Source organism: Choloepus didactylus, chromosome 7 (assembly GCF_015220235.1).
Source record: "Choloepus didactylus isolate mChoDid1 chromosome 7, mChoDid1.pri, whole genome shotgun sequence".
NCBI lineage: Eukaryota > Metazoa > Chordata > Mammalia > Pilosa > Megalonychidae > Choloepus > Choloepus didactylus.
In genome coordinates this window covers 68,326,177-68,347,855 of record NC_051313.1, presented here as the reverse complement: position 1 = coordinate 68,347,855, position 21,679 = coordinate 68,326,177, and the positions used below count along the sequence as shown (strand labels likewise).

General features: G+C 35.3%; 1 protein-coding gene across 2 annotated transcripts in view; it reads right to left on the bottom strand.

Annotated features, from left to right (window-relative positions):
• The window catches only part of CEP162 (centrosomal protein 162), an 88,366-nt gene that overhangs the window by 35,920 nt on the left and 30,767 nt on the right, over positions 1 to 21,679 (bottom strand). For both annotated transcript variants that reach the window (XM_037844265.1, XM_037844266.1), the window contains exons 10-18: positions 18,968 to 19,159; positions 18,315 to 18,396; positions 13,839 to 14,109; positions 12,689 to 12,947; positions 5,721 to 5,851; positions 5,223 to 5,450; positions 4,522 to 4,662; positions 2,476 to 2,588; positions 463 to 568 (exon numbers count right to left, since the gene is read on the bottom strand). In XM_037844265.1, the coding sequence (XP_037700193.1) occupies positions 463 to 568; positions 2,476 to 2,588; positions 4,522 to 4,662; positions 5,223 to 5,450; positions 5,721 to 5,851; positions 12,689 to 12,947; positions 13,839 to 14,109; positions 18,315 to 18,396; positions 18,968 to 19,159 (1,523 nt within the window). The remainder of the gene's footprint in view (positions 1 to 462; positions 569 to 2,475; positions 2,589 to 4,521; positions 4,663 to 5,222; positions 5,451 to 5,720; positions 5,852 to 12,688; positions 12,948 to 13,838; positions 14,110 to 18,314; positions 18,397 to 18,967; positions 19,160 to 21,679) is intronic.

The window sequence follows — 21,679 nt, the reverse complement described above, 5'->3', positions numbered from 1 at the left end:
TGGGATACATATATTTGTAATCTATTTTTTCTGTATTCTAGAAGTGTAGAGTCCACTGAAGAAGACAGGTATAAATCAAACTAACTTTTTAAAGGTGAATATTTATCTCAAAAATTTTTCATATTGTAGTTGTTCTCTTCCCAATAAGGAATTTGCTTAGACTAAATTATACATACGCTAAATAAGATTCTCTCTCCTACACGGCTCTATGTGATAAATGCCAGATGAGAAGTTGGATTATAAAGAGGATGCAATCTAAAACCACTATTACCTAATTTCCTCTACATTAAGTTCATGTGTATACTAAATGCTAATCTTAAATTTCACTGTTGCTTTAAATAATAAGAAATTTAGAAACGGATCTTATTCTTATATTTGAAAAAAAACAGATTTTTTACACACATGGGGATTTTTATAATAATCTTTACTATCCCTAATATTTAAAATCCTTATGCAACATACTTGTGCCATCCGAAGTTCTGCTAACAGTTCTGTAAAGCTCTGGTTTCTGGTGGGCTCTGAATCTTCAACTGCTTGAGAAAGGAAACGACTTTTGTGCATCTGTTCTCTGATTTATTTGGAAAATAAAAAGGTTATTTTACAAGACACTTTGTTCAATACAAAATTTTCAATTCCTAAAAATTAAAAACTCTAATGGACAGTGAACTATGTGAATCACTGACGATAAAAATTTTATTTAATCTAAAGATTAAAATACCAAAGTACTAAAAGAGAAGTATACTTTAAGGGAAATGTCTAAAAGAATTGATCTAAAAGATCAATTTTGATCTAAAAGAATTGAAACCATTAGAAAAACAATGTACTGGTTTGTTTGTAAGATAATAATATCTCCTCCCAATTCTCAGAGAAAAAAAATCAATGTCCTAGAAAGATGTGCTGCATTTTTCCTGTGGCATTTGTGTACCCCTTCTCACATCTTTCTAGAACCCTGTCTGAGAAATACAAATTGCCAGTATTACACATGGAAGCTAACAAACCAAAATGACCACAGTCTACTATTTGGATCTTAGAATGAATTTTTCTGTTTTAGCACAATGGCACTATACAAGGAGTTTAGGAACCCACATAAGATCATCTAATCCTGATGTACTAAAGAAAGCATTCTTTCAATTTTAAAAGCTGACTTAGAGCTTTAGTTTTGGATCCTGGAATAGATCTTCCCTTTTAGCAGCAGACAATATAAGAGGTGATATTCAAAAATATTTTATCGAAGTTATCTGGAAAGAAAGCAGATATAAATGCTTTCATGCATAAAATGTGCAGATAATCATACTTGGCCTGGGGCTGTACCTACCAAGAGAAAGGGAATTTTTTTTTTCCTAATTAGTTTAAAGATGCCCTCTGATTGCAAAGAAGAATGGGACAGTTGTTTTTCCCCTAATTTCCACAAAAGTGCCCTGTGATTGCCAAGCTGTGTGCTTGATGGTTAAATCTGCCAGAGGATGTCCCCTTTTCTACTTCGCATGGAAAGATCAGTATGGCTTATGGCAGCCCTGCCTCCTAACCCCTAGATTATCTAACAAAAAATAGGAAAAGTGTGTGAATAAATATGATAATATTCATCAAATTCATGGTCAAAGAACCTTCTTCTGATACCATTCCTATCACAGTGATCATATGTTTACGTGAAAAGATGCATGACTGTCAGTCATTTTCTAAAAGAAGATAGTACCCTAGCTTGTCCATGTTTGTGGCTTCTGCTTTTTCACTTCCTAGGTAGGTGCTGGCAGTCCATTCCCCAGCTGTGGGGAGTGCTGGCTGATAACATTCACAGGTGTCCCCCTTTCTGGAGAAATGCCCTCAGCCAAACAGCATCCCCCACTCCCTCGCCCAAGAGGATATCCCCCATCATCATCCCAGGGCACCCCTCAGACAATGACTGACTGACTTGGAGGTACTCCACTGCCCCCTGCCTCAAGTGAGGACCAACTGTGTGGTGCAATCTGTTCCCCAACATTTCCTCATGAGAGTAGAATGAAGCTGAGTCCATGTTCTTGCATAGTTCTTCCCCTGCCCTACTATCTTGCTTCTCTTGCTCCCCTTCTCCTGAGAGCTCTCTTCCAATAAATCACCTCATGAGCATCTCCATCTCAGGCTCTGATCCTAGGGAACCTGACATCATATGATTCTTTTCTTTGGTATTATTAATCACAGGGTTTCTTTAGGAAATGGTTAAGCTTCTCAGGCTTAATGACTGACCAAGAGGAGTACTGTATATTCAAGTTTCTAAAGCGAAGTCAAACTCAAATATGAAGGCACTGAAAATATTGAAGTATTAGTCATCTAATACCAAATGAAAAAGTCATCAGATATTAAAAACCTAAGTTATAAAACTGTAAATCAGTGTACAAATGTTTTCATTTCTAAACAAAGAAAATGTATTATTATTGTAACAACACAATGCTTAGAATTATTCTAAATATATTTGATTTTAAGAATTTAAAAAGGACTTACTTTAAGGAAGCTAACTCACTCAATAAACTCTGGTTTTCCTTAAACATCCGCTCCTCATTTTTCTTGTTTTGTTCTTGGAGATCTTTCACTTGATTATACAATCTTTCATTTTCCTTTTTAAAAACAGAAAATTACATTCTGGTTGAAAGTTAGTAGTACTCACATAATACATATGCTCATAACAAACAAATCCTTTCAACATTTTAAACGTCTTTTAAACATCTTCAGTTTTTAAGTAAACAAAATCTTTTCCAAATACATTATCTCACCAGAAAACCTAGCATATAAAAATAATTCTTTCTAAGATGCTCAAAATGCTTACTTGAAAAAAAAAAAGTTGTAAAAATTCCTAAAGCAAAAGAGCATGTCAATATAATGCACTGTGTTTCACAGGAGTAAACAGGTGATTACTTCCCAACTGTGGGGACCCCAGGATGGGAAGGGCCAGTAGGACCATTTGCACCCTCTTTTTTTATGTCTGGCCTGAGTGATAAAAAAATCACTGCTGGAAGCACATTCTGAAAGCCCGTTATCCGGCAGTAAGGTAATGAGACAGCCTCAGTGAATGATCATGCCTGTTTCCGAAACCTACTGTAAGCAAAGTTAAAGACTGGGTGTTTGGGACAAGGCAGAGGAGAGATTAGACTCTGTTCACCAAGAGGCCTGAGATAAAAAGTGATTCAAACAGTTGCGATCAGAGGGAGAAGTATCGGTTTATGATTCCAAACAATAGTTTCTCTTCACATTAATGTGATAACCATTTTAACTGTTTAAATAATAGTAGTAGTTATTCTAATAGAGGTTTTGTATTTTAAGAGAAAGACAGTAACTGGCTGGAACATGTGCCAAATGCTCTGGCTTACTGACCTCTTTGAAATTAATAATCTGATGAAAACCAAGGACCTCTGAGGAACTACTGAAAACTAGGGTCTGTCTCACCCATGTCTTGCATGGTGCCTGTCACAAGGTCTGTGCTTAAATATCCACCAAACTAATGAACCCCAGAAAAATACTTACATACACAAATGTTGTATTGCTTTTGTGGAAGGAGGTGGTTGGCATGCTTAGTGCCTGTGAAATCCTCCTTAAAACCTTAAAAACACTTGGCAGAATCAGAATGGCAGGCCAAGGGTTTGAAAGTGTCTCACTAATTCTAGGGCAGTGTGCCCTAGAGTGTGAAACAGTGTATTATCTCATTTGTGGCAGAAGTTGTGGTTACTGATGTGAAACTGTGGTTCCTGGATGTCACTGGGTGACCATGCTTATCACTGGCAGTCTCAGTGCCTAGGCATTGGTTGGAGGGAAGGAGGAGGAGGAGGAAGTAAGACAAAAGAGGATGGGAAGGAGGAAAATAAGATGAAGCCTCATGCTGGCGATCAATGGACCTGTCCTGGATGACTGTCAGTCACACAGAGACGCCATCATACATCATAAATGGCTGCCTTCTGTAGGACATGCAGATTTTCTCACATTTAACATGTTTTTATTTTTTCCTCCCTCCAAGACACTAGCCATTGATTTCAGATTTGCATCTCTGAATATAGTATCAAAACTAGCCAGTATTATCTAATAAAAGCAGCACAGAAAACTAAAGAAAAACAGGACACTTTCTAAGGAACCTGGCTTTGAAAAATACTAACAGGCAACATTCAATGACTGGTTACTGTTTGCTGGCACTTGCTAAGAGGTTGGTCTGCATTGTTTGATTTCAATTTCATAACCACCTTATGAAGGAGGTACTGTATTTCCTTTCATAGATGAGGAAACTGACTTAGAAAGATGAAAGATGAAGTGATTTGTTCAAGGCTGCGCAACACATGGTGGAGCAAAAACTCAAAACCAGGTTATTTGAATCCAGGACACATGTTCTTAACCCCTTTAATTCTGTCCATGAGAAATGTGCAGATTAGTCAAATTATTACTTCCTTTTATTTGCCAGAATTTCCACTACCAGTTAAATGAGCACAGAAATATTTTAATATGCCTCATTTTTATAATGAAAGGATCTCAAGAACAACCTCAAAATGTACTCAAGAATTACCACACCTGTTGATATCCTTGAAGAAGTGTCTCTTGTTCTTGTATTTCTTTTTGGATTTGCTTTAATTTTTCTTCAGTGACAGGATCAGTTGTTTCTCCAAACTGCAACAACCTTTGTTTTTTGTTTGTTTCTTCAAAGCTACTTAACTTTGAGAAAATGCAGAAATTGATTTATTTGGAGAAAGAAATGATGAAGTGAGAAGCAAGGAAGAATAATAGAAAACTCAAGGGGCAAAGACCTAAAATTGTCTCAAAATGTTTACCACACTGGAAATTCACAGTACACCAACTAAGTTAAAGTAGCACAGCAATATTTTGTGCTGATGATACCCTTTATGGAAGTAACTCAGAAATGCTATTCAGTGTCATTATCAGAATCTAGACCTTCTATAGCAGTTCTTTCTGCAACTGTTTTGTTTTTTTTTTAAGGTCACAATGAACTAATGGATTTGTTTTTAAAAGGACTGCTAACAGAAGAAAACCTTCAAAACAATTCAATTTAAATTTAGATTTTTTTTTCCTCCGGAGATTCAATTTAGGCTCTCTTGCAAGGAGGCATTCTTGAGAATCATGTCTATATTTTATACAGCAGACACGTCAAGTCAAACAACTCCAGGCACAGAGAGACGGTAATGCATTTAGCAGGGAATACAGGTTAGGTTCTTTTTTAATCAATAAAAGCAAACATAGGAAAGCGTGACTAGTACCTTGGCTTGAAGAATATAATTTTCTTGATTCAGTTTGAAGAGTTCTTTTTCTTGTTGTCTCTTTAGTTCTTCCATCTTATTTTCCAGCTCTCTTTCTTTTTCTGAGAATGTCACTTTAATTTGCTCAATTAGGGCTTGTGCACCCCTCCATTTTTCCTCTGCTTCCTGAACTCTTTTAAACATAAATAGTTCAGTTTCCTTGTTCCCACTAGGGTACCCTGAAGAATCCTATTAAAGAAAAGCATTACTTCTTTACAGTGGATTTACATAAGGATTTGAAGACAGACAGGAAAAAAAAGACAGAGAATAAAAAATGACATAGATAATAATGTTTTACCACAGAAGAAAATCAATACATGTTTAAGAAGAGTGGTTCACATATCATTCTTGAGGCAAAAGAAATTTCATATCTGTTATATTTCATTATTTATAATTTATTTTTATACAATTTTAGAATATAAAACCATTATAGATATTATTTTGAAATTCAATACCTACATGCTGAAAGTGAACACAGGAATTGGTTTCTGTAGGAACTTCAGTCTTGGAATCAGCCATACAACTTTCGTTTTTGGGAACTGGTTTACCCAGTGCAGCAGGCTTGATGAGTTTTGTTCCAGATAAAATTTCTAAATATTGTAAAACAATGGATAAAGATATCACAAATGCAAACAAGGTCAAACTGTAACAGTAAGTTTGGGAACATTAAGGAAAACACTAAGTTCGGGAACACTGAGAAAAAATGAGGTTCTCAAAATAGGCTGATAGATAACACTATAACACAGTTGTTTCACTGTGATAACTGACAGTGCACTCAGAATAATTGCTACCTACAATCAATGTTCTACTCAATTTGACACAGATGGCTAATTGACCCAAGACTCATGCCAAATAACAAATGGAGCTAAATAAATGTGAGGAGAATGTGGATTGGGAAAACTTCAAGCTTTATTACTTTTCAAATGAATTCTTCCTTTTTAATGTTCACAGGAATAATAAATAAGAATTTCTAAATGATCAAAGAACAGCTGATAGCTTTATGAATGAAGCATTTTAATTCTGATTAAATGTACTTTCTAAGCACAATTTTTAGAAACAATGTATAACAAGGTATTATAGTATCAATAGAGTAATATAAATTGCATGGTGACTTAATAAGAGCTAATCTAAATTTGATTTTAAAAGATTAATAATACATGCTAAATACCCTGAGAAACTAGAAAAAATATGATCAATGTATATTCTAGTCAAGTTTTTAGTTTTTAAGATGCCGTGAAAATTTCTAAATTTCTAAAATAATTCTTAGGCTAATACATTATCTAGTTAATAGTAACTTGCTTGAGGGAAATACACAGACAAGAACGTAAGGCCCACATTGAATCCTACAAGTTTTGAGCAGAATGCTCAATAAATACTATCTGATTACTTCAGCCTTAGAGGTAAATAAAAAGCTTCGAATTACATTTTTAATATAATTTCTTTGGGATACTTACTTTTTAAATGTAAAGTTTATTTTTTCACTAAAAATGCAATACAGGATTACAACAGATTTGAAAAACGTGGAAAAGTTAAAAAACAAAGAAACAAGTGACCAATATCTCTCACCCAAACACATTTTTTTTCAATCTTTTTTTTCTAGGCATATGGAGGTTTTCCTTACAGAGTTGTAATCATATTTAATTGGACTATTTGAGGTAGAAGGTTTTCTGCAGAAATTTGTTAAAGCATTCATAAAGTAATTGTTTGAGTCATTGTAAAAGAAGATATTAATCCTTCCAAATTACTGGAGGTCATTAATGTGGCCAATGAATGAGGTGTGATTTGTTAATGTTATGATTCTCCTTAGGATGTGGCAGCTGAGTGGTGGGTTGCTCTTGTTCATAGTTGCCTGCCAGTCCTTTATACCAGAACTTCTCCCTTCCTGGAACACTTAATTTTGATTTCTCTCTCTGAATGGGTAAAATTCAGTCATTATTTTAAATAATGGTATGTAGGCAGTATCTTTTCCCCATCACATGAAAGAAATTTGCTTGTACATAAAATTCAAACATAACACCTTGAAGAATTTGGAACCTGTGAGCTCTTCTTGAAAATTCAGTCAAACAAGAAACCAAGCAAACAATTCCAGAATGGAGAAACTATGGAGGAAGGACTGGTGAAAAGCATTCATTCTCTTAATCAGCACCAAGATCTAAATCCAAAAATTGGAGAGAGTTATGGTTTCAGCAAAGAATACAATAAATACAATATACCTTGAATGAGTAAAAGTAAAACCAACAAAAAGGGGCAGGAGGATTGTGAGTGGGGAATGTAAGAGTTTTACTACCTTACATTTCATAAGAGGGAAGAAACAGACTGAAATTGAAAAATGCAGTTAAAAACCAACAGGATTATGCCAACCATTGCAAGGTTTTCATTATCTTATTAACTTAAAAGGATCTTTTAGGACATAACATTTTTTAGGATGAAATTTCTTTAACTCCTTATAGATTTAAGTAAAACTAAATTTAATATTTTATTTAAGAAGAACTTGTAAAGTGTGATTCCATTCTTATGTTTTATCCATCTGTCTGCATGTCTGCTTTTCTGTTTCCTTCCATCCATTCATCTGTGCTTCCATCTGTATATATAGTGAAATGCATGGAATGATGTTCACCAAATCATGTTCAGTGGTGAATACGTTATTTCTGGCTAAATCATTGCTTTCGTCTTTGTACTTCTCTGTATTTTTTAAATTTTAATAATGAGCAAGTAACCCTTTCATTGCTTTTACTGGCTAACAAGAAAATTAACTAACCTAGAGTAAAAAAGAAAACCACCACATGGCAGGTACTGCTAATTTATAATCCCCTCTTCCTCCTCATTAACAGAAACTTAATTTTGTCCTGGGCAGCAGTGTGCCCAGTTAACAGTTAAAAATACTTGTCTCCTTAGACTCCCTGCAAATGGGGGTGGCCACAAGATCTCAGTCTTGGCTAATAAGCTTGACACAAAAGTTTTCTGTATGGGGCTTCCAGGAAAGTGATTACTTTTCTGATAAAAAGTTGACTTAGATGGCATGTACCTTTTATCTTTCACCCTTCCTCATAGGCAGCACTTGGAGGTTTAGAAGTCATGTTGGATAATGAAGAGAAAAGTCACATAATAAGGATTTTGCAGCAGGAAAGAAGAGGAAGCTTGATTCCTTTGCACAGCTGCCCCAGTTCTGAACAGCCTATCTCCAATTCTTTGTTACATGAAAAGGATAAGCCTTGTATTTGGTTAAGCCTCTAAAGTTGGGTTTCTTTTTATAGTTGGGTTTCTTTTTCATCTTTACCAACTTTCTGCACACTGAGAGTCTACAGTCTGCTTCCTGGTGAAACCAATCTGTGACAAGTAACAACCATCCCAAAGGAATTACAGTGTTCTAAGTAAAACTAAAATTGTCCTGGGTAATTTTTGTAAGAGAGATTTAAAAAATCATACTTAATTACCTAAAGAGAAAAAGTAGTTCAATATAACAAAATATAGTCATGGTTTATCATTGTACTTTAAAATAAATTTAGTAATGTATTTTATTTTTATTCTGGTAGCTACACATAATATAACATTTTGAAACAGAGAAAGTAAGTTTAAGAATATTACTTCATTTTATCTATTTAAGTATTGTTGTCTTCGTCTACAAACCTCTACATCATATCCCCCTCATTTCTTGTCCATGAAGCCCCAGGCTTCTTGCCACCCATAGTACCAATTATTTCTTTCTTAATAACTGGTGATTTCAGTATATTTGTAGGCGATCCTTTCAACCCTTTGGCTTTTGGTACCTTGTACTTCTCTCCATCTGGGTTACTCACTCCCAATAGCATACTCTAGGTGTTTTCATTACCAGTAATGCAACCACTCCCTAACCTGTCTCAGGCACCTACTCTCTGACCATCATCTCTATCTGTCCAGCACACGCCTTCTGTAATTGGGTTACAGGACTCCTTTGACCTCACAGGGACTCACAGTCTTTTAATGATGCTTATTTTATACTGTGCCACATCCCCCTGATGTTCTTTCTTCCTTCAGTCTCAACCTAAATTCCATGGTCAATCATTTCAACATCCCCTTACACACATCATTAGCTCCTTTCTAGATACTCTCTTAGTTCATTGTACTCACTTGCAAAAACCCACACCTCTTGGTAAATACAACTGTACAATTACCTAACACCTGCAATCACGCAGTGAAATATGGCTACACACACACACACACACACACACACACAGCCATGCTGTCTGATCTAAATTCATGGTCACTAACTTCAAGTAGTTTTTTACTGCTGCTGGCAGTTTTGTTCTCCTGCATGACTACTTCTCATTTTTCTTCCCTCCTCCAGCTCCAAAAATTCTGCCTTATCCTCACTCCCAGCTCATGACCTTGCTTTCTATTTCTCAGCAAACAGTGAAGTAATCAGAAGAAAACATCTACATTTTCCCACCACTACATCCACCCACCTACCAGCATCTGTACCCACATATTCCTCCTTCCCAACTGATTCCAGAGATGATTCCTATCTGAAGCCAACCCTTCCACTGTGCACCAGATCTGATGAGAGCTCCTCTCCACAAGGACATGTTCCAGCAAGTCTTTGCTCTTTCTCCTTTATTATCATTTTTTTCTCTACTGAATCTTTCTTATAAGCATACAAACATACTGTTACTTCTCCCATTAAAAACAAAACAAAGCAAAACCAAAACTTCTCTTGACCCTAATTAATTCCCATACCTGCTGTTGCCTTTTTTTAGGCTGTCTGTTACAGCGAACTGCCTCCACAGTGATACGTAGCTTGCGGTATCCAATTCCATTCTCCCATTTCCTCTTTTTCCCTCTCAATTTGCCTTTCACAGCCACCTCTCCATGGAAACTGCTTGTTCAGGTTACCAATGAAAGTTGGTAACAGTGACTGACAGTTCTCTGTCATCATCTTTCTTGACTTCTCAGCAGCATTTGATACAGTAATTCTTTTTCCTTTATACACTTTCTTCACTTGACTTCGGGATCCCACATGTTGTTGGTTTCCACCAATCTTACACCAATTCATTTGCAGGTTCCTCTTCTCCAGGATATCTTAAGATTGGAGTACCCAGGGCTCAGTCTTTGGTCTGCTTTTCTTCATCAGCTATGCTCTCTCTCTTGGGAATCTTGGTCAGTCTCATGGCTTAAAAATCCATCTATATTAGTTTGTAACAACAATTTTCTAATGATATCTACAGTTTCCATCTCCTTCCTGAGCTCCAGCTTGTATATATAACTACCTCCTTGTCATCTCTACTTGCATATCAAACAGACATCTCAAAATTATCATCTCCAAAACTGAACTCATGATCTTCCTTCCACCTCCAAGCCTACTCTACCATAGTCTTCCCCATCCGTGCTGATGGACACTCCATTCTTACAGTTACCTGAGCCAAACACCTTAGCATCATCCATGACTTCTCTTTCACAACCCTGAACCATTCCTTCAGATTTTGGGTTCTACCTTCTAAATATATCCTCATTCAACCACCTCTCATCACCTCTACCGCTAACACTCTGGTTCAAGCCCCATTATCTCTAGCCTGGATTCTAAAATCACCTTCTAGCTGGTATCTGTGCTTCTACTTATGATCTATTCACATTATAGCAGCCAGAGAAATCCATCTAAAGGATAAGTAGGATAAGTCACATCTATGCACAAAACTTTTCACTGGATCATCACTCAACTCAGAGTAAAAGCCTAAGTTTTAAAATGACATAGAAAGACCTACAAATGACTTCCTTTTTGACTCTCTGATCTCATCTAACCACCTTAGCCATACAGACTTCTAAGAAGTACCTTGGAAATGCCAGGCCTTCTTTCCTATTTTAGGACTTTTGCACTGGCTGTTTCATCTTTCTGGAATATGCTTCTCCCAGATAGCAACATGGCTAATACCCTTACCTTCCAAAAATCTTTGTTCAAATGGCTCTTTCTCAATGAGGCCTACTCTGGCTATCCTATTTCAAGTTGTGACCTGCTAGATGCAACCACTGGTACTCCTGCTCTACTTTATATATTTTTTTAGCATATTAGGGTATAATGTCTGCATCCCCACACCAGATTCAATGTTCCACAGAGACTGGGGTGTCTTTGCCTATTTTGTTTACTGACGTAACCCAAGAGCCTCTAACAGTGCCTGGCCCAAGGTGCTCAAAAAATATTTGTTAAAATAATGAATATGGATAAAATGTTGGAGATAAATTTGTATAGAAATAGAATGACGTAAACATTGTTAAAAGCAAAATTTCATTTTCTTTCTTTCAAAAGAATATGAATACTCCTAAAACATTAATGAAAAATATTCACACTCCTTTTAATAATTCTAAAAGCTGAGAACAATTCCAAATGTTTTTTCTTAATATTAGGTACTAGGTCTGATTAGTAACTGATCGTTAATAACAATGAGTAGAAGACAATGCCATAAGCAGATGTTCCACAGGAAGAGAAAATAGAATAAAAAAGACTTCTTAGGGGAAGAGATCAGCAGTCCCTAGATCAAGAACAGGTGAAAAGGATGTTTACATCAATCCTACAGAATCATATTCCTGTTTCTTCAGAATACCTAACCTCTACTGCTATTTTCCTTGACTCTGACACAGGTCAGCCCTAGTTTTTCCATCTTACATGCTAGTTTGCGGCAGCAAATACACACCCATATAGACAGAAGCAAAGAGACTCCTTAATGCCTAAAGAGTTTTAAGTATAACCAAAGTGGTCCTGGAATTGATAGTTGTAGGGAAAGGCAAGGTAAGACCTTTAGGCTAGAAATGAATTTTCCAATGAAGTAAGTTCTCATCACACCTGTCACCATATAACAATGATAAAATTTGTCACCTATTCAATTTAATCACACAAGGAAGAACAACATGTTTCTGGCTCCACTGTTCTCCCCTTCCTACTAGAGTTTAAAGGCAGCAGAAATGCTGATCTGACCTGAACAGTTCTACTTCTTTTAATAGCTGCATGGACTTCTAAGCTGAAAACTACTCTTTTCTACAGTCAATGTAATTGACTACATTAGGAAATAATTAACAGCAGTATGATGTATAAAAATATGTCATATGATATATAAAACATGCCGCCTCGCAAAGTCTATGCTCAACTAATATCCAGACGATCTTTGTATCAAGCTTCACTCATAGGCTGTCATTTGTAGTCTGAATTTATAGTTCTTCTCTGGTAAACATTTTGGACATTATGAAGTCATTCAGTAAAGAGGGGCTTGACTCTCCTATATTTTATTCACTTCCCATACTTTATGAGTCTCATTCAGGAAAACCTAGAACCAATGATGAGAACCTTCTGTAAACTGCCTTTCAGAAAACTGTACCTTAAGATTAATTATATTCCATGGGAATAAGGATAGTAAAATAACATACTACATGCACAGAATTCCATTATGAAAAGAGTTTATGATTACCTTTTTTCCTAGCTTGATTTGAGGTAGGAATGGATCTTGAGGTTTTGCTTTTCATGTCATTTGAAGTTTTCTTTTCAAGAGTTGAAAATGTCTTGAATGGTGAACTGGGTTTGCCATACCCTGAGCTCCTAACTGATGCATATAATCCATTGTGGGGCTTTCTTTTAAGTAAAGGAGGTGCACTTCTGGCCTTCTTGTATGATACCTGCTTACCACTTAAAGCCCCTTCTTCTCCAGAACTGCATTGAGATCTGTAAGTCTGCACACAACAAGCAGAAACACTAGCACTTATATGAACTTCAACTGCAGTTGTAAATGAACATGTAACAGTTGGCAAAATCATTATAATTATTAATAATGTAGTCTGTAGAAGGCAAACCACTAGAGTAAAATTCTCTAAGTCCAATTCATCAGAATCTTAGTGTTTTGAAGTATGCCTTAAAAGTTAGCATTAAAACAAAGTGGAGAAGAAAACTAATAAAGCAAATTAAAACAAGATAAGCCTGCCCAGAAAGCAAGATGTGTATTTACTAGAATGAACATGGAGGAAAGAAAGCAAGGAAGAACATATTTTGAAATGACATAAAATCTTATCTCAAAATGCTTTTTAAAATTTATTAACCCTGCTTTATTCTACAAAGAATTGGAAATGACTTATGGTAAACACATAATTCAAAACGATATAATACAAATAGATTATTGGGATCATGGAAACTATACAGTAGAAGAGATTGAGACTAGAGGAAAAAGGAACAATGAAATATAAGTTTCTTCACAGTTGCTAATAGCCTATAAAATGCCATCTTTCTTGCTTTGCAGTCTACTGGGAAGATTGAACAAAAAGCACTACAATGATAAATAAACTTTATTTTCATATACTATTCAAATTTTAGACTATGTTTACTAAAAAACTGAAAAATGTAAAGAATGGCTTCTAAAAGAAAGCTAATGCTTTAGTGGTATTCTTGAATTTGGAGACCAGTGATTACGGTGATAAATATCACTCATAAATATTCAGGATCTATCATGGACTTTAATATGGAATGAATCCCACTAGTGTAAGAAATGAATATTTAACAATATTACTTTATATGCTTTATGTAATTTCATTTCTCAATATATCAAATCAACTTAGATTATAAACACTTACTTTATTAATTTTGTCATCCTGAGGCATTAATGTAGGATCAACAGATATTTTTTTTTTCAAAATATCAAGGTACATTTTATTTATCTGTTCTTCTGTAGTTGTTACTCTTGGATAGCTATTTTCTATAACTTCATTTGTTGTCTTTTGTAAAACTACATTCTCATCACTTTTGTCAGAAAACCGGCTCACATGTGGCTCTTGAGACATAATATTTAAATTTGTCTTAAAGGGTAAAGGATTAATGAATTCAGTTTCAACCAGTTTCTTAGAGCTATAAAACAAAACAGGACACACAGAACGAACCCTATAAATTATGACTCCCCAAATACCAGTTTTATTAACATATTCCTACAACTATTTAAATTAAGTCCTTACCATTAAAACACATTATTTACAAAACCGGTAAACAGAGTATACTAATATAGTATCATATAATTGTTTTCAATTTCAAATAATAACTTTAAGGCAGTATAATATAAAGGATTACATGGATGACTGTCAGCCCTACTTTAAAGAAAGGCCAAAACAAACAAGACTGAGATTGCTTTTGTGTAAGAAAAAATAAGTTATGAATTTCTAAATTAATTTTTTGTTACATATCTTTTAACCATAGTTTCTTATAAAGGTTAACATGCATTTGAGGCAGGGAAAACAGTTTATATATTTCTACAAGAACTGAAAGAAGTAATCATAATTTATGTCAACAAGGCATGGAATATAAAAACTAAAAAGCATAAATTTCATCACACTATAGCAATTTTAAAAAAGCAAAACAGAAAAAATCTCTAGGATTTTGAAATGAAGTCACTTCTTTGGTTACAACACTTAAATGCAATATAACATTTCAGACAACTAGATGTTAAAAATATGGAAAATATTCCTTAAGAAAACATTCTAAATGTGGTTAAATATCTTCATATTATAGGAGCTCCAAAAAAATGGAAATTGATATTCTCAAACTATTTAATCATGGTCAATTAGGTGATTTAATTTTGTAATTTACAAAACAAGACTAAAATAATTTTAAAGACTGTCATTTTCATAGCATGTAGATTAGCTTCTCAGTAATTGTTAGAAGCTTCTTAAGTAGCTGGAATCATCAGAAAATATAGTAGTTCCTTCCTTCTTAATGTTAGCCAGGTAGAACCTGGCTAGATACTTATCAAAACTTTCCTGTTCTTGCTGAGCACCAACTGAACTGCATTTCCCAGTCACCTTGCATCTAGATGGGACCATTTACTATTTCTTGTTTACAGTGTGAGTGCTATGGTGACAAAAACCTAAAATATGTGTCATTGGTTTAGTGGTAACAGCTCCTTTCAGCAAAGGAACTGACAATGGAGGTCAGACAGAGAGAGATGGCAACCCATGTTTTACAGTTGCAAAACATTTACTAAATTGTCACCTATAATAGCTTATAAGGAAGACCAAATGTCTACTGAGTCTGGTGTACTAAGAAATGGCTGGAGAGAAGAGGGAGTTATTAAGTGCCAGTTACTATTGATTACTTCTGCCCAGCCATCATAAGAAAGAGATGAGCTCAGGATAGAACGGGCTAGTTTTTACGTAGAAATGAACGGGTCTGGAAACACTGGGTCTTTGGGTTTATCCTCTGTGTCTAGACTGAAATATTAAGATTCAGCATTGCAAAATGCTTTGAGAAAGCCAGATTTTTTGAGACTTCTCAGTTGAAAAGAGTGAGCAGGTTCCTTGGCAAACATCTTATTAAGGGTGTCACTTTCACATGTAAGGTTATTGTTTCCAAAAACCTCCAGGCAGCTATAATTAAACAGTGAGAAAAAAGCAGAGGGGCAAGGAAGCAAAGACATAAAATAAAGCAGATTTAAAACCTTTGTTTAGCAGAGAACTTTGGGTGTAATTAGACACATGGAAGGGTCTGGAACCAATTCGATCAGAAGTCTACTAAATTTTTGAGGGAACTGTAATGCCAATGAAACTGCAAACTATGTTAAAAAAAAAAAAGGTCAACAACTGTTTGGAAGCCTTAAAGTAATCTTCAGTCAGCAAGTGGAACAAGAAAGGCATACAGTGTCCAAGATGGGAATACCCTCCCCCCAAAAAAACCACTTCAGATACAACCAAGGATGACACCATATAAGACAATTCTTCCAGGGGCTATGTAAAACAATATATTTATAAAGTAGTTCCTCCTACAGAACACAATAGTAGCCTAATAGAAGGAATTTCCCCACTCCTAAGGTAGGAGGGTTTTAATAAGGTCTTTCCAGTGGGTTTCAGATTTGTAACACTGAATGCTATATTTCTCATACTTTTCCTTTCTGAATGGGAGTATTGGTGATAGTTCAACCAATATATTTTGGGTGGAGGTGAAAAGATATATAACTTGTCTTTTTATTTCATCAGTTGCTCAACCATGAGGAGCCATATCCAGACCTGAGAGAACTGTGTTTCACCTGGAAATTCCAGTTTTTCAGGTTAATGCAGCCCTGAATGGGACTTTGGGTTGTCTTCTTTGGGAAAAGCATAAGTGGGTAATGAAGAAGAATGAAATGGATACTTGGTGATGAGAGGGTGGACCGTGGGAGAGACTAGCCAGATACCTACCAAAGTCATTTTCTCTTCTTTCTGGGCACACAAGAAAACCACATTTCCCAGCCCCCCATGGATCTGGCTAGGTAGATGTACTGGTTCTTCCCAACAGAATGTGAGCTGAAGCGATATAAGACTTCCCTGTTGAGGCAGTTAAAAGAAGGAATGCTAAACTATCCTCTTTCTTTTCCTTATTGACTGGTAGGCTGATGCCATGACAACCTTGAAACCATGTGTCAATGACAGAAGAAGGCTGGATCCCTAAGTGACTGTGTGGGGCAAAGCCTCTCCTCAACTCTTACTGATCCACATGGGACTGTAGTAAGAGCAAGAAATAAATTTTTAATGGGATTAGGCTACTAGATTTCAAGGATATGTTACAGCAGTTTGGATTATTTAACCTACAACCTACTAAAGGGTTTTTAGATATGCGTACTGAAGTTCATACTAACAACATTTCTATAATTATTGCTATGACTTTAATATCAGTATGCTTGTTTGCAGCTTTTAAATGCAAATATAAAAATCTGTTATAGAATTCACATTACTAAAATTAGTCCACCTACGCCAGCAAAGAGTCGAGATGTATAAGCTCTTCAGAAACACTAACATAACCTTCGGTAGAGATATGAGTAAGCACAACATGCCCTTTAAAAATACTAAATAGCACTACAAATCAGAGGGGAATACTAGACTGAGCATCCAAGTGGAAGGATCCTAATGTAAGCTTTACTCCATCATTTTATCTCAACTAGCACATATGTATAAATGAGGCTGAGAAATCACTGTAAGTGGATTTATATGATGAGGATGTGGGGCACAAAGGGGCTCAAAACATGTCTGTAGAAAAGAAAATAAAAAAATGAATACACAAATGTATGATCAGCAATTTATCAGGATTATTTCATATAGATCAAAGATCTGATGATCTAAGTGGTTAAGTGCTGGATTACCTATGTTCACCAGTTAGTTTGGCAATTTATTCAATCTCTTTGTCTTCAGTTTTCTCATCTATGAAATGAGGATAATAATGGAATATACCTCAAGATGTTGCTATAGGATTAAATGAGATAATGTACATAAAGAACTTTACACAGTACCTGGCCCACAGTAAGCATGTGGTAAGTGTTAGCTGTCATCATGATTATCTGGTTCCTGCAAAGCTCCCCGACTGAACTGGGTTTACCTCAGTTTCACAATCTGAATGAAGGGGATAAAGATGCCTGTCCTACTTGTTATGAGAATCTCGTGAGATACTGGAGATGATGCTGTAAGTGTGATATAAATGCTTAGTTGTCTTAAGAAAGGTTATGTACATTGCTACTCTGTATGCTGGAGGATGACAGCAATGTCCCACATGTTTTCACTAACTGTACAAGACCTGTGGCATTTTCACAAAGCCCGTTTCTCTAGTCACTAAGGAACTCATCCTGTTATATGATGGCCAGTCTGTGATGAAGTGACAAGCAAAATGGTTTACAAAGAAGAAACATGATGATTCAAATACACAATAAAATTCATGTTCCTTTTTATCATGTATATCAATGTCCCTGAATAAAATTCATGTTCCCTTTTATCATGTGCATCAACGTCCCTGAGTTATTTAAAACTGAAGAGATTGTATTTTTCAGTGAATAGCTTTAAGACTTCTTAATAGTAGCAACTTTTTTAGTAGCATTGATTTTTCTGTTAGCACTAGGAGAATTTTAATGAATTATTTTACTGAGAATATAAAAAGAAAAGAACAGCGACTCATGGGTAGACTCAAGAGCTAATATTATATATTAATCATTCACTGAAATGATAACATGGAACAAATAATTCTAAAAGTTTCCAATGACAAAACAATAAACAAACAAAAATTTGAGCAAACAACCAGCATAATACATTCTAAAACACTCATACCTGACAGGTTGCAAATCATAACCACTGACCCCAAAGGAATCTATTCTTATAGGTTTCATCAGCTCCTCTACTGTGGGAAGATCTTAGAGGAGAAAAAAAAGTTAAAGCACCAACCAAAAATGTTATATAAATTGCTTAAAATAATTAGCTCTACATGTCTAATACCACCAAAATTACATCTTCACTAATTGACATAGTTAAAAAATGGCATATGCAGTACACTCTATTTCCCACTGTAAACTTGCTTGTATCAGGCAAACCTCCGTTGATATTTATATTTGATATACTTATCAAATATGTGTATGTTTATACACACATACACACAGATACACACGCATATATTTGATAAGTATGAATTTAGTTGACTCCAAAATACTATTACCTATTAAAAAATAATTTTAATATACAAACATGGAAAAGAATAAAAAATGTGAACACACTTAAGTGATTTCTTAATTTGGTCAACATATACTGAAGGAGGAACTGAAATTTTATCCCAAGTCTGGCTCTAACTTTACAGTTAAGCCACTGACTCCTGGATTTCATTTTGAAAAAACCCTTTATATAATTTCAGAGGTTGATAAACAATCACTACAGCAAACTGTATTTAAATTAATACTACACTGAAAACTGTTTAAAGGAATACATTTTACCAGATTCAGTAGTGGAGAAGTTTTTAGAGGACTCTTCATTGTCTTGAGGATGCTCTTTCACTGAGCTCTTGATATTTTCTACCACATTGCTCTCAATTCTTTGTTCTTCTCCATCTCCCAAAGAATGGGCTATATGACAATAAGCTTGATGTAGGGCTTCAATGTCACTATTGCTTTGTCCATAAGAAACACCTGTTGAAATAAATGTAATCCCTAGGTACAAATTATAATACAAATACATGACAAACATAAAATACTAATATCATTCCTTAAACTGTTAGGAATGGTGAACAAGGTTGTAAGACAATAGTGAAATTATAAAGGCAGAGTAAGCACAAGCTCAGGTAATATATAGCTATAGCCTACCAGCATGAAATCACAGTAGGTTCAATAACTCTTTTCAGCAAATCCTAAAGATAAAGTCTTTATCCTGACATGTTAGAATGAAAAAACCTGTCTCCACAAATTATTGTACTCTCTTCCTACTCTGCTGCATTGGATAAAACCATTCTTAAATTTTCCCAAATTGACACATTCAAGGATTCTACCCCACCCTTACCTCTACTCCCCACCCACACTCCCACCTCTCTCTCTCTGTCTCTCTCTCTTTATGCTTCCCTGTGCCACCAAACATCTTGCACTCTGCATTTCTTCAACTGCAATTCATTCCTCCAATTCTGCAATCCAATATGTGTTCCAACATCCTGCTAAAGTTGCTTTAATAAAAGCGGTTTGCTAATGGCCAAATCCAGCTATCTTTAGTTTTCATCCTACTTCAACCAAGTGAGATATCTGACACAGTGGATCACTTTTTCCTGGGAACTGTTTCTTGAGCATCCCTTCTTTCTTCCTACTACTCTGCTGCCTCCTTGTTCATCTCTTATGGGAAATGGCTCATGTCAAGGCTCTATCTTTAGAGCTTTTTCTCCCTGTTTTTCATTTCATATTTTTTTCACCTGGTATAGCTCATCAAGACCCTTAGTTTCAACCGTTACCTATATGCTATGACTCCCAAACATTTGTCCTTATCTTTTTTCTCTACCAGGCATTTCAGATTTTCTCTAAGTAAATAACATTTAACATACCCACAACTGAATTCATTATATTCCCCAACAAAACTTGTTCTATCAGTATTTCTATTTCAGCTAATGGTATAACTATTCACCCAGTCACCAACTCTTCCTTCCTTATTTATCCCCAGCTGTCACCCATAGATAAATAAGTTATAGAAAAAAGAATCCAAAGAATCTAAAGACAATAATGTCCAAATGTTTTTATGAGTATTTTCTTATTCATTTTGTAACTTTAATTACTAATAGTGGAGGATTAGAGAAAAGTATAAATGAGTAATAGAAGAGGAGTGGGAAAAAAAGGAGAGAAATAGGGTAACCAGTCTCCTCTTCTTTTGGTACCCATATAATGCTTGAAATAAAATGGTATATAAAGTCTTATCCTTATAATCTGTAAGTTGTATAGCATACAACTCTGAGGGACTTCCTTCATCTCTAATCATAAGAGGTGGCTAAGAGCCACATATAAGATTGTGTAAGAATGCCTTACCACTGCTATTTGGAGCACAGCCCAACAAATAAAATATTTGCTTATTAAAAACAAAAAAGTAGGGATGTTGTTAGAGCAGAAGTGCCAGCAATTAAGTGGCAGGGGTTTTCCATAAAGTCATGAGGAAAGAGGTCTTAGCTAACTTTCCCTGTAAACCATCAGCCAGACCCATAGTGGCACAACTGGAGAGAAAATTTGTTTTCATGAAAAAAAGAAAGGCACAAGGTGATTTTCCTCTATTGGAATATCAGGACATTTAAAATCTCTGCTGAATATACATATAAGAAATTATCCTAATGGTAAATAGCAAAGCAGTATTGAATGCTCACTCCTAATTTAACATGTGTGAGATGTCAGAAGGAAGAGGCTCTGATGTTTAGAGCAAGAACAGTGCAAAACATGAAAAAAGCAAATGACCTAAAAATTAGAAATTAGAAATCAAAAATTAGAAATGAAGGATAATGAGGTATTAGGGGCTGCTCAGATAACAGCAGGGGAAATGTACTTTTCTCCTAACTTCAGTCATTAACTCCAATGATACTAAAAATAATTCCAGGATCAAATAAGTTAATTTTTTACAACAAAAAACCACAAGACCATACTTTTCAGTTCTTAGATAAAGTCTGGATGCTTACTGAAGGACTCTCAAGGGTATTTCCAAAATACTAGATATATTCAGGATGCCACAGCCAAGAAGTATTTATACTGCATGCCTTCAGGTTCTTTATTACAGCTTGTACTATTAAGAGAGGACTGACATAAATAATAATGATAAAAACAACCATATGATTTGCTACTGCACGTTGACTCTTAACTATGCACTAGGCACTATGCATTAACTCAACTGACAATCACAAGGCCACATTTTAAAGAAGAGGAAACAGGTTTAGAGGTATTAATTGCCCTACGACACACAACTGCTAAGTGGCAAGTCTAGAAATATGAATCCAAGTGACAATAAATTCATACTTAAAATAAGATGCAGGCAGATGTTTTGAGTTGGTTAGTGATGCAACTGAAACAAACATTTCCTATTGCTCTTTTTCCTAAATGTCTGACTTAGTTTAGTTGACCAGTACCCCAATCAGCAAAGCAAACTGATTAAAAAGCTCCTGTTTTCCTTTAGGAATTACCCCTCCAGTTGCTGGGAAT